We start from the raw sequence: 13,177 nt of genomic DNA on the forward strand, positions 1-13,177 counted from the left end.
GTGAGTACCGCAATTTCTGAGTGTGAGAGGAGAGAATCCGATCACTTGTAACAGCAGGGCTGCTAGATCTTTACTGATGCCAGAGGGAAGCAGCAATAAAACTCAGGTCAGGATGTCTGAACACATCTCACTGAGTATCCCCAAGCTTTAGCTTGCACGCTTCCCAAATCAATTTGCACAGCCTCAGAGACAAGGTACAGAGACTATTCATTCACAGCTCCATGCTAAGGATTAAATGATCTAAGAGGAGGAGGTGGAAGAAGGAAACTCTTCAGACTTTACTCTCCTAGGAAGCTTACACAAATAGGGGTATCTTACATAATTTATAACAATTTATAAAGCAGGTTTGGCAATGCATAAGATTTCCTGGAGATTTCTGAACATATTGAGAACAAAATATATTTTGGATCATATAATTAAATTATTCAGCTACAAGTCTGGCAAATATGTAAACATGTTTGTTCAGCTGTAAATGGCACTGCCCTCACTTCACTTTCATAAAGCCAAGCTTTTGTAGTTGCAATTTATAGCCACTATGCTGAAAGAGCATAGCCGCTTCTAATTTAAAAAGTGTCCTCCTACAGTATTTGAGACGAAAAAAAGGTAGCATTAAGAAAATATGCTTCACTGTCATTGTCTAGTTTAAAAGAAGCGAAAAGAATAAAAAATCAGCATAAATTTGCAACTGGAAGATGAAAATTACTTCAAATGACCTATATCTTAAGTATAGAAATGTCTTTACAGCTATAGAGTTATCAGCACATAACATCCACTCAGCTTGTTATATCAGCCTGACAAGCACAGAAATATTTTCAACTCAGTTTTTTATTACAGAAAATCACAGTGGTAGTAAATTAAAAACTTGTATTTTAAAGCCAAAGTAAATACTGAGGGTCACATTCCATTACCGTTATTTCTTCACTGAGAAATTATGTGAATTCAAAGAACTCACAAGGTGCCTCCAAGTGTGCTTGCTGTTCTTGCAGGTCCCGGTGGCCACCCTGAGACTAAGCTTGCAGCCCAGGCAGCAGGGAAGCCTTGTGAAGCTGCTGGACATGTTGGCCTAAGCAGGCCAGCTCAGTTTGTATGCTAGGAGCTGTCTGCAGTGTCTGCAAGTGGGCTTGAGGCCAGAAGAAGGATATTCTGTTCTCATCAGGAACTCTTTCCTAAGATTCACTGAAATGTCAGGTATGGACAGATGAATTGCTTAATGTTGAGTGGGATGGACCAACTCTCACACATCAGTCATTCCCCTGCCACTTGCTCTTGTTTATCCCAGAATGCTGTGGGTTGGGAGTGTGTTTGTGAGCAAGCTCCATGTAAACAGTGAAATATTGCACCGCAGTTACTTCACTGTAAAACTGAAACCAGGACACTCAGGTAACTTATTTTATAGAAAGTAATCTTCAGTTTGCCTGAAAGTCAAGTCTGAATAGAAAGGATGACTGACTGGATCCATAGAAAAAAATGTGAGTACTCCTTTTCTATTCCAGTACCTAGCATTGTGTCAGTCATTAGACATACAGAAAAGCAAAGAGGAACAAAGTTAGTTAATATTTATTGTAAATCTATTAACATCTAGGTTACTTAGGCCCAGATTAGCAAGGCTACTTAAATCAGAAATAAATTAGATACCTACATGCTTAGGTGAATCTGGGCTTTGAGCCCTGCCACTGTGAGCACAGGGTTTTTAATAATCTTGCTGAAATTGTCAAATATTAAAGAATAAGCTTATTTTAATATGAAAAAAAAAAGATATGAAAAGGGGCACTAGGAACAAGACCCATATGCACTCCAAAATGTATTTTCAGCAGCAGTGATAAGAATAAAATGAATTCTTGAGAACAGTTGTTTTCTCCAAAGTATGTTAGTCATTTTAGCTAAAAGAAAGCAGTTTTGGTTTGTTCAATTTCTGAAAACCAGAAGACTGATGGAATAAAAACTGAAAATATTTTCTAGACACTGAATATCAACCTAGAAGAACAATACAAATTTCTGAGATGAACAGGTATTTAGAGTCATCAAAATTGTGTGGAGGTGGCATACAAAGAGTGCAGTTATGATGAAGGAACCAGCCATTCTTGAGCAACCTTGTAGCTAATATTTAAAAATAACAACTAGCACTATTAATAGTATTATGTCAATCAGTGCATTCAGTAATGCTGTAATGCTTCTGGAAGTGTTTGTAAATAAATTGCTGAGATAGATTAGCACTTTAGTTGCTGTTGGTAACTGGCAAGTAGCATCATCTGGACATGGAATAGTAATACTTGGAAGAAGAATAAGAACATTGCTTTATTCACTCAGCTTTTTGAGAACAGAGGTGTGAGCTGCTTTGGTGATGCTGAGAGGTCTTTTATTATCAAGGTAATCGGTGTCACTTTAACAGTCCTTTTAAATACACATAGTATCAGTTTTGGAATAAGACTCCAATGAAGGTTTTGTCTCATTTCTATTAGAACATGGACAAGTTTTCTAAGTAGCTAAAGATTTTGTCCCTTTTACTAAGCATTTTCAAAGTTATGACATCTCTGAGTGGAATCCTGAAAGACAATCTCTGCAAAAGTCTGTCCCTTTGCAGGCAATCCCTACATGAAAAGCTGATCCTTTAGCTGTATCACTTAAGTAACATGGAAGTAGAATAATCTTCTCCTCAGAAGGAGAACATCAGGCATAAAATAAATAATTAACTACTTGAAATAATAATAATAAAAAAAGGATGCATGTAAAAGCAAAAGTAAAAATTTGCCAGGAATCCATCTATTCACCAAGTTATAGTTAAAGAAATAGATGAATTACATGGTGTCTGGACTCCCTTTATATTTTGTCATTTCACAACAAAATCCTTAGTAACTTGGCATAATGTGCATCAACTTGGTTTGTATGATAATTGTTCCTCTGATTCCATCATAAGCTCTTTGGAAACAAAAAAGAAAGAACTTAGCAAATATTATTTTGTTGTGAAAGCATCCAGGAGAGCAATCCAGCAGTGAAATATTTCTGCATCTTTAATAGTTGTAGGCTACAATCAAGTCTGTAAGAATATCTTTATCCCAAAACAGGCAGTTTTCATAACTAGGACTTTTATCAGAAATATTTATTCCAAAGAGTCACTGATTTTAAAGCTGTTTTGAGATGTTTGCTCAATGTGAAGGAAAACTAAAAGAAAACATTGATTGGAGACAAAACTCACTGAACCATGACATCAGAGGCAAGAGCTCCTCGTCATGACTTCACAAACATCAAGCAATCATGAACCTAGAAAGTGTCTATTATGATTTAGGAACTGTTCTGTTGCATGGAGAAAAGAAAAAAATTCCTACCATAAAGACATTACAAAGCCTTTTGTGAGAGAATGCAACAAAATTGCCTATAAGCTTGATAGTTTGTCAGAAATACAAGCTAGTGGGAATGGCCAAGACCTTCTTCCATGCCAGCATATTATTATTCTTAACTTCATCACATAAGAAGAGAATTATATCAAAAACTTCACTTGTTTTCAGGCAAGGATGGTTCTCCTTCCATGAATATGCTTAAAAATTTCAATATTAGCCAACAGCTACTGAATATTCAAAACCACACTGCAGCTACAGAGCTGCTGAGTCTAAATGCATTAATATTAGGAGAAAAAAAAAAAAAAGGAAAACAAGTCAGTAAAGAGCAGCAATAAATAACAAGTGAATAGAGACTGAAAAACAATGGTCTTGTTCAGACTTAGTGAAAGGTATAGCTACTAAAGAATGCTAGAATTTCTGTCATTGTAAAAAATTAAATTTAGTTGAAAACAACAGCATCCCCATGTGATTCTTACTAAGAGGCAAAAAGAACAGCTGTAACATTTCAATAAAAACATCATTTTTCCCTTGAATTACAGGCTATGTTTGAGTTTCAAAATCAGCAACAAAAAGTTAAATTTAAATGACTTATTAATAAGTAATTTTTTTCAGAAATAATTATTCCAGAGCTAACATCAGCAGTTTCTGTTTAATGGGGTTTGGTGACTAATTAAAACTAAATTGTTATTAACTGAAATACAGGAGAAGAATTTCAGGTTCAACATTAATCTGATCCTATGATAAAACTAAGATGGTTGAGATCAACATTTTCAGTTGTGAAACCACTCATTTGACAGCAGAAAAAAATGGAACGATTCTTGTCTGATATAATAGAAACATACAATTTCCATTTGTTTTTAGTGAACTGTGAATTTTTTATACTTTGAAGTACCCTTTAATTCAAGTCTTATAAGGCAGGGTTCTCTTCTATTCTTCAAAATACTGGTTACACAATGAAGACAAATTGCATTTACAAATGTTTGCTTCTCATCTAAAAAAGTATGAAATATGCTATTCAGTGGAAAAACTTGAGACCACTCACTGCAACAAAACATATGGATAAAGTCTCTGTTGTTTCAAAGATGCTGTTAATTATAATTCACAGAAGACCTAAAGAAAATAGCTCTTCGTAAAAGGGTAAATATAGTTAGCGAGAATAACATTTTCTAAAGGCCAATGACAACATTTCCCAACAGTGGCCAAGGAAAACTTCAAGTTTGCAGAAATGGACTTAAATCTGCAAGAAACAAACATTTCACTTTTTTTTTTTTTTTTTTTTTTTTTTGAGACCCTGATGGATACAGGTTTGGCAGAAATGGGTTCATAGTTGTTGAAATGCTGACACTGAATGAACAGTACACTGTTACAGAAGAAATAATAATGTTTCAAAAAAGATTTGCTCAGAAGCTTCAAGCAATTGGTGAAAGCACTATTCAGTCACACATAGCAGCAAGACTACCTTTATTTTCAGATTTTGCAGTCTAGAATTTGCTGAAAGTGAAAAAGATGCACACAAAATACTCTCCCCCCCCCCCCGCCCCCTTTAGTTTTCCCTTTTATCTGGTGGGAGTACAAAGAAAACAAATGTCTAAATTAGTTTTGTTTCTGTTTTGCTCAATACAATTAGCTGCACAGCAATGACAGCCCATGAAGCAGGGAGCTTAAAAACATCCAATAAAGGGAATGCTGCATCAGCTTTGATTTCCTTACATTAATCTCCAAGACTGCGATTCTATAACCCTTACTCATACTGCAGAACACTATATTGCTTTCCAATGAGTTCTTTGGAAATGAACTCTAAAGTAAAAGAGGATGATTGAGTGACAGCAGTGTGTTAAAAACTAATAATTCTCATTTCTCTGACTTTGACTTTTGGCAGACAGATTTGGAAACTGTTCACAAGTCTGAGCAGTTGATAAAAGTAGTGCTATTGTTTCAATAGGAATGTTTGCAAAGCAAGGTGGTCTTTGATGTGAATAAATACAGTTGTGTATGGACTCCGAGTGAAGTGCTTTCACAGTTTATAATGTGCCATCCCATTTTCCACTTGTTTCTAAGATACGACTGGTACGTGTAATGTTCTGGAAGATTCAGAGTTAATATCTTACACTGTGTATATGTAAAAATTCAGACACTAACATGAACAATCTAAATTTGCTCAGATGGAATTTAAGACCTTGAGGTTTCTGAGCAGTCCCAGTGCCCTGTGCCTTCAGGGAAGGAACAGATGGTGAAGAAAGTTCTGCCCCCGTATCTTCCACCTTCCCCCATTATGAAAGCAAAGCAAAAGCTGAACCTCTCCATAAAAATTCCTAGACTCAGTAAAGAAAACTGCTTCAGTCACTGGTTTTGTGTGGCAGCTGGACTGGCAAAAAGAGAAATATTACTTTGTGTCAGGTCTCTATAAAAGATCAATTACTTGTCTTTTCTGCCTTTCAGAAAACAAACAAACAAAAAACAAACAAACAACAACAAAAACAAACAAACAAACAAAAAACCAAACCAAACCAAAAAAACACTTATGGCTTGAATTAAGGTTAGAAAATGAATTCGGTAAAGTTGGAGAATTATAGTTTGTCAGTCCATGGATAACTTGATTATTTTTTTTAAAGGGGCCTTTCAGGTGCTGCAAGAAAGGACCCATTAGTATTTAAAAGGTCCATTTTATTCTACATAAGTCATACCTGCTAGCAGCTTTGTCACAAGAAACTTCTTCATTAAGAACAGAGTAAACACCAGCATTCTTCCAATTTAATTTTAAAAACAAAAAAAGTTACCCACCTTTTGACTTCAGAGTTTCCACAGATGCTGTAAAATACAAGAAAATATTCCAGGAAATAACTTTTGCAAATGTATAAAAGTCCTGTTAGAATCGATTTTATAGAATAGGACAGAATATCCCAACATATTCATCCCTTGGTCAATGTGCTAGCTATTTCCACAGAGTAGGCTGAACTACTGTTGAACTACTGTTCATTCATTAGTTTTTATGCAGAGGAAAACTGAGGCACATATATGTTGCTTGCATATATAGTCTGATGGCAGATGACTAATAAACCTGTAGCTTAAAAGCAATGGAAAACAAGGTCAGTAGGTAAAGTACACATACAGTTTCACTGGCTTTGCTATTTTCAGGTGATAAGAGAAGGAGGAAAAACAGGTTGCAAAGTAAAACATTGGTGGAGGATATGCAACAGAAATCTCCTTTTGTTAATTTCAGTTATCCTGGGAAGTTAAGAGTATTTTCTTTGAGCCTGTTGAAAACTCAAGGCATAACTTAGGAAAAAGAACCATTCTTGTATTGGTACAGGGGAAGATCCATTTTCAGAAGTATAGCTTGAACATGTATCTTTCAGTTTCATTTGTTTATTATTCTTCATAATTGGATTGAAATGAATTAAGCTACCACATTTCTGTTTCTCATTATTGATACCCTCATTTTGAAGCATTGTGTCAGGTTTTTATGCTATAGAAGAGGAAGGATTCTTTATTTTTTTCTCTTTTTTTTTCTTTTTCGTTTTTTTCTTTTATATAGATTGACTATCTACTGTATTTTTTGCTCAGAATCTGTATCTGAGAAAAGTCATCAGATGAGTGAGTCATCAAGCTTGGCTGTAAAAGGAGTTGAAAATCTTTATGTTCTTCCAAATTTGGTTAAACTTGAGAAGTAGATTCCTGTCAGGAATAAAAGCACTTAGCTACAGGAATAAAATATGTGGGCATAGGTATTTGAAATAAAACCAAACCAGAACAACCTACTTCTTTACTCCCTTCCAAATACTTAAGTTCCTATTTTGTGTTTTGCTCTCTATCCGTTTACTGTGATCTCCAAGCAAGGCCCCTTCCTCCCTGAAAAGACAAACCTTTAAAAGCTGAAATAAAACAATCTCACCATCATTGTTCTCACATACATTTGATAAGATCACTGTTCCAGAAGGCAAAATAGCTGCATGGCTGCTCCACAGTCAGTCATTTGCTCAAGTAAATTTGATTAAACCAACAAATCTTTATCCCTGGCTTAACTTCTCTTCTCCCTTTAACTATTCCTGTCTTAACTTAAAATGAAAACAGATAAATGAGAAATTACTGTTCTTTACAGGTCTTACCATGTACTTTTGCTTCTTTCTTTGCTGTTTTGGCTGTAAAAACACGCAAACAAAACCCAAATATTTACTTATAACAGGGATTATTTTAAAACATTGGGACAGTTGAAAAATAAGATAAAAAAGGGATAATATTTACCAGTATCCACCATTTTTTCTTTCCTATGTGTTTCTGAAAAAGAAAAAAAAAAAGTCAAGTACACTTTCCTCTTATAATGTCTTCTTTCCTTGAGCTAGACAATCACTTTCATGTTAGAATCATAGAATCACAGAATATCCAAGTTGTAAGGAACCCTCAAGGATCACTGAGTGCAACTGCTGGGTCCCCAGAGGACCACCCAGAAAGTCAGACCATGTGTCTGAGTGTTGTCCAAACACTTCTTGAACTCCAGCATGCTCAGTGCCACGACCCCTTCCCTGGGGAGCCTGTTCCAGTGCCTGACCTCCCTGTCAGTGAAGAACCTTCTCCTGATATCGTCTGAAACTCCCCTGTTGCAGCTTCAAGCCATTCCCTCAGGTCCTATGGCTGGTCACCAGAGAGAAGAGCTCAGTGCCAGTCCCTCCACTTCCCCTCATGAGGAAGCTGCAGGCTGCCATGAGGCCTCCCCTCAGTCTCCTCCAGGCTGAACAAACCAAGTGACTTCAGCTGCTCCTCATATATCTTGCCCTCTAGAACCTTTACCCTCTTTGTTGCCCTCCTTTGGACTCTCTCTAACAGCTTTATGTCTTTCTTATACTGTGGCACCCAAAACTACACACAGTACTCAAGGTGAGGATGCACCAGCCCAGAGCAGAGTGGGACAATCTCTTCCCTTGACCATCTGGCAGTGCCGTGCCTGATGTACCCCAGGATACAGTTGGCCCTCCTGGCCACCAAGGCACACTGCTGGTTCATGTTCAGCTTGCTGTTGATCAAAATCCCCAAATCCCTTTCTGCAGGGCTGCTCTCCAATGTCTCATCGCCCAGTTTGTACGTATAACCAGGGTTGCCCCTTCCCAGGTGCAGAATCTGGCACTTGCTCTTGTTAAACTTCGTATTGTCAATGGTTGCCCCGCTTTCTAGTTTGTCCAGATTCCTTTGCAAGACCTCACCCACCCTCAAAGGAGTCAACAGCTCCACCCAATTTGGTATCATCCGTGAATTTCCTCAAAAAAACTTCAAAAACCTTTTACTAGTGGATTCTGGATGTGGCACATTGCTTTGGAGTGTTAGTTCAGGTGAACCTTTCTCTGCCTTCCTGCACATCAAAATAAAACCTTTACAGTTATCATAAATCACTTTATCCCAAGTGGTTTTCACAGTGTGGAAACAGGATCAGGTTAACTGCTAATATTGGACACCAAAAGATTTAACCCATATCATAAGGTGCTAAAGGGAACTCTAGTAGTAATGCAGGTTAAAATATCTGCAGTTTTACTTCATGGCAGACTAAATGGAGGCCTGTGAACCAGCCATATGTATCTCTGCAGACATCCGTGACATGCTCCTTGCCTTTTGTCATAGAGACTGGAGAATAAGCAGAACATCTCATACAACTGCCGCAGCTTTACAGCCATGGTATAAGGGGAGGGGGTACGGACTCTTTTACATGAATACACAATGTGAAGGGAGCTGTGGCCAACAGAAGCTGATTACTAAAGGGTCTGGGGCCCGAAACTGAAAAGCTTCGCCCACCTAAGCCCTGTACCCCTCTGGTATATCATGACTGGGATTTACAAATTTTTAATAGCAATTCCTGTAAGAGCTCTTTCTATCTTGCCAGGATTTGTTTCAGAACCCTTTTAGAGGAGTAGGCGGCCATCCAAAGGGAAGAGGGAAATGTTGAGCTTGTCTCTCAGAAACTCAACAACATCTACCAGGCATGGGCAATGTTCATAATATCAAAAATAATAGATCAGCTTTTGAAATCTGAAGATGATATCTGCACATGCTTTTAAACAGTATATGTAAAAGCTCCAGTGTGCCAGTTTGATGTACACAGGGACATTACCTAAATTTAAGAACATTTGAGCCGACAGATAAAAAGATTAACAGCAGCTTCTATTAAATACACACATTCTTGCATGCTCATCACTTACTTCTATATGATGACTATATTTTCTCCATGTTTATTATGAAAAATAGTTGTATAAATGCTCTAGTATAAAGTTGAGGAATATTAGTACCTTAACAGCTTGAAGTCTACAATCAAGATATAAAGTTCCATATTCAAAGTGATTCTGTATGCTGTACCCTCACTAAAATCAAACCTGTCCTTAAATTTGATTTATTCTTGAACTGAGTAAGCAAAAAGGGATAAATTTTCTCAGTAGAAAATGAAATATGTTGACCGATAACATATTAATATGAATAGTATCCACATTCAATATTATTTTATAAACAGTATTAATACAAAATGCAGTGAATATCTAAAAGAAATATTACACAGATCTATGAAAATAATTGATATTTGAAAAAGCATGATGACCCAAAATATGAAAAAACTACAGCTGCTAAGTTTTTAAACAAAATTTGTCATTACTCCATACTCCTACTCCTAGTAAGTTTGTATCAAGCAAACCATGTAGTTCTCTCTGGAATGAAATATTCATTTATTTTCTGTTTTAAAATCTATCCGAAGAGACAGCTTATATATATATTAAAGCACAATGTAGCTTCTAAATAGTTTTGTTTTGAGCTCTGTAAAACAAACAAACAACAAAGGATTTTCATTTTTACCATTTAACCAAAAATGTTAATGGAATTTCATGACAATTTCATAAGCAATTTTGTCTGCACTTTAAAGCACAAAGGTTAGTTTTCTGAAATCAGGGACCCAGCTTTAGCATAGTTATATAAAGAACATTTTAATGTGTTTAGTATATAATGTACATAATATAGACTATCATTGATGATTTACAATCACACTGTATATATGACATGAGATTCAGTGGAGATGGTCATGCAGCAGGTTGATGTGGTCCAAGCAATGAGCCAGAAATGTGATTCTCCCAGCAATAAGGGTAAGTGGTAGAGATAAAGAGTGGGTTGGCTTTAAATAGTTTATTACCTAGATAAATCTTATATTTTTTATGATGGCATCCTAGCTTGGGTGGCAATCCTATTATAGGCCAAGGAAACAGGAAAAAGTGAGAGGACAGAATTTTGGGACTCAGGGGGTTGTCTGACTGAAAGAGCTTAATCATAACAACAGCTGCAGCTTTGGTTTTGTGTAGTGCAAGTGCTCTTCAGAGTATCCAATTTCATACAGATATTTTAGGACTCATCCTGTGAAATGAAGGTTTTGATTGGTTTCGTGGGGTTTTCTGTTTTGCTTTTGCTCAGGACTGCTTCCTGGAAACTAAAGAAAATGTAATTAGACTTTAGTGATTCTGAGGCAATTATTTTTCCCTCTCATTCTAAGATCTGTCAGCTCTCATGAGATCAGGGAACAGTATGACATTAACAACATTCAGCAAGCATTTTTGCAAAGTATAACATTTTTTATTTATTTAGCTTTGTTTCCTGTTTTTTAAACTGCAAACGTTAAGGACATTCCATAGAGCTTCTTTTGTATGAGTTTTACTTCCAGAAGCAATTTGAAATAGCATCCTTTCACATGGGGAAAAAAAAAAATAGTAACTAATAGAACTTGACATCAAGAACTTCAGTGGAAATCTGAGATGATAAAAAATTTCAGGTTATGCCTCCTGTGGTATTTTAATAGAATGAACTGAAATCTTTCATTGCATGAGCCATAAACTTCAGGACAGTTCAGGTCTAGATCTTTTCTTTGTCTTTCCTTTTTGCCTCACATTATCATTGCTTGATTTAAATGTCTTTTTATTATTTATTTATTTGCTAACAAGTAGTTAGTATGACACATGAAAGGATATTGCCAACTGTAGGCACATTAGATATTTGCCATGACATTTGTTGTTCTTATCTATAAAGATGTGTGTGTGTGTGGGTGCATGTGTGAGAGAGGGAGAGAGAAAGAGAGGGACTTTACATGTTTTCATTCAGGAAAGTTCTGTAAAAAATTATATTTGTGCCATGCGTGGAATCGAGATTGGATTTACTTTGATATTTCACCATCAAATAAGCTCTGATGCTTTCAAGAATTTTTTTTTCTGTTTTATGAAAAATGGTGTATAACTTGCTCTTAAAGCCATATACATGTGTTTTTGGTGACACACCCCTAGATACTGCTGGAGCAGGTGGAAGAGAGAAGAGAACCTGAACTTGCTTTTGCTCATCTTTTCCCCAAGCCACACTCTTCCCTAGAGTACCAACAGTGCTGAAAAGCATGTAGGTTGGCATGTTTGCTGTGGTACACTTTAATCTTCAGTACCACGATGGACAGTCACAAACTGTGACCTTCTGCCATCTGTCAAGAGAGAACTATTGACATCCCATTCTAATCTGTGTATCTGTGTGCACAAGTATTGTGTGCGTGTGTGTGCATGCACTTGTGTTATGTTCTAATTCACATATATCCAAGAAGTGTTCAGAAAAATAAAAACTGAATTTGGAAATACACCGATTGGGAAAATATTTAAATAAATGGCTTTTCAAATGGATTTGTTGTTCTGTGGTATATGCCACGTCAGATAACCAATACAGTTTTGATTGCACTCAGTAGCCGCAGAAAAAGGCATTTTCTGTGCTTTTGTTTAATTTTCCACAATTATTTTGATGAATCTAGTTAAAGACTGCTGTTGTCATATTCTAGGCAGTGTCTTGAATACCTAAATCCTTAGAGAGTAGGAAGATAGCCTTGTCTTACAGTCTTGTAATCTTGGTTTTATAGGCTATGTGCCTGTCATTTCCCCTCTTAGATTTTTATAATGTTGGTTAATTAAAACCAACTGAGTTGGAGTGCTAAAGCTCTCCAAGATATTCTTTCTTAGAATATTGAGAACATAAGCAGCCAGACACAGAAAAGGTCCCTTTAGTCTCCTCTGTTGAAGGGAAAGGTTGCAACATGAGCTGGGTCATGTTATTCGACCTGAGATAATCCACATGAGAAAGTTTTGTATTGAACCAGATTTTTCAAGTTGCTCCCCAGAAATACTCATTTTCCTGAATTTGACTGCTGCTTCTCTGACTGCATCACTGCCAAATCCACTGCCACCATACATTTTGTTTGATAAAGATAGTGAACTGACTATATGACTGAAGCTCAGTGAGGAAGCTAGTATTAGGACAGACATCATCAGATTGACCAAAGTCCTTAAATTTGGGCTGATTTGGTCAGTCCTCATCAAAAGCAAGTTAGATGCTTTCAAGATCCTTCCACATCACCATACAACAGTTTTGCTGTCAAAGTTGTCATGGAGAAGAGGCTCAGGTGGTTATACCTTGGTGTTTTAGGGAAAACCCCTCTATGTTCTAAAGTAGTCAACAAACTGCGTTTTTCTAGAAAGGTGTATACAAACAAACAAACAAAAAATCTTGAAGTTAGAATAACAGTAGTAGTATAGGATCCTCTGTGTTATGTGGTCATATTTGAATAAAGATGGCTAGAAACATTCATTCAAGTCTCAAGAACCTTTTCTTATTCATCAGCAAGCTAGCTGAAAAAAAAAAGAAAAAAGAAAAGGAAAAAAAGATGATCAAAATGCACTGAGTACTGCCCCTAGGATTCTTAGGAGATGGGGTCATTCAGAGGGTGGATCATTCTCAGTTTTCAGATCCTTCTTTGAAACTGAGGAGATCTGTCCTCCCACGCTTAAGTCAGAAGAGAGCCTATCATT

The 13,177-nt window shown here is 36.5% G+C and overlaps 1 protein-coding gene across 3 annotated transcripts in view; it reads right to left on the reverse strand.

Moving 5' to 3' along the window:
- Positions 1 to 13,177, reverse strand: part of TRDN (triadin) — a 245,164-nt gene that overhangs the window by 79,291 nt on the left and 152,696 nt on the right. For all 3 annotated transcript variants that reach the window (XM_083830645.1, XM_083830644.1, XM_083830643.1), the window contains 3 exons: positions 7,578 to 7,610; positions 7,442 to 7,474; positions 6,117 to 6,143 (listed from right to left, as the gene is read on the reverse strand). In XM_083830645.1, coding sequence (XP_083686771.1) covers positions 6,117 to 6,143; positions 7,442 to 7,474; positions 7,578 to 7,610 — 93 coding nt within the window. The remainder of the gene's footprint in view (positions 1 to 6,116; positions 6,144 to 7,441; positions 7,475 to 7,577; positions 7,611 to 13,177) is intronic.

Source organism: Anser anser (genome assembly GCF_964211835.1).
Source record: "Anser anser genome assembly, chromosome: 3".
Classification (NCBI taxonomy): domain Eukaryota; kingdom Metazoa; phylum Chordata; class Aves; order Anseriformes; family Anatidae; genus Anser; species Anser anser.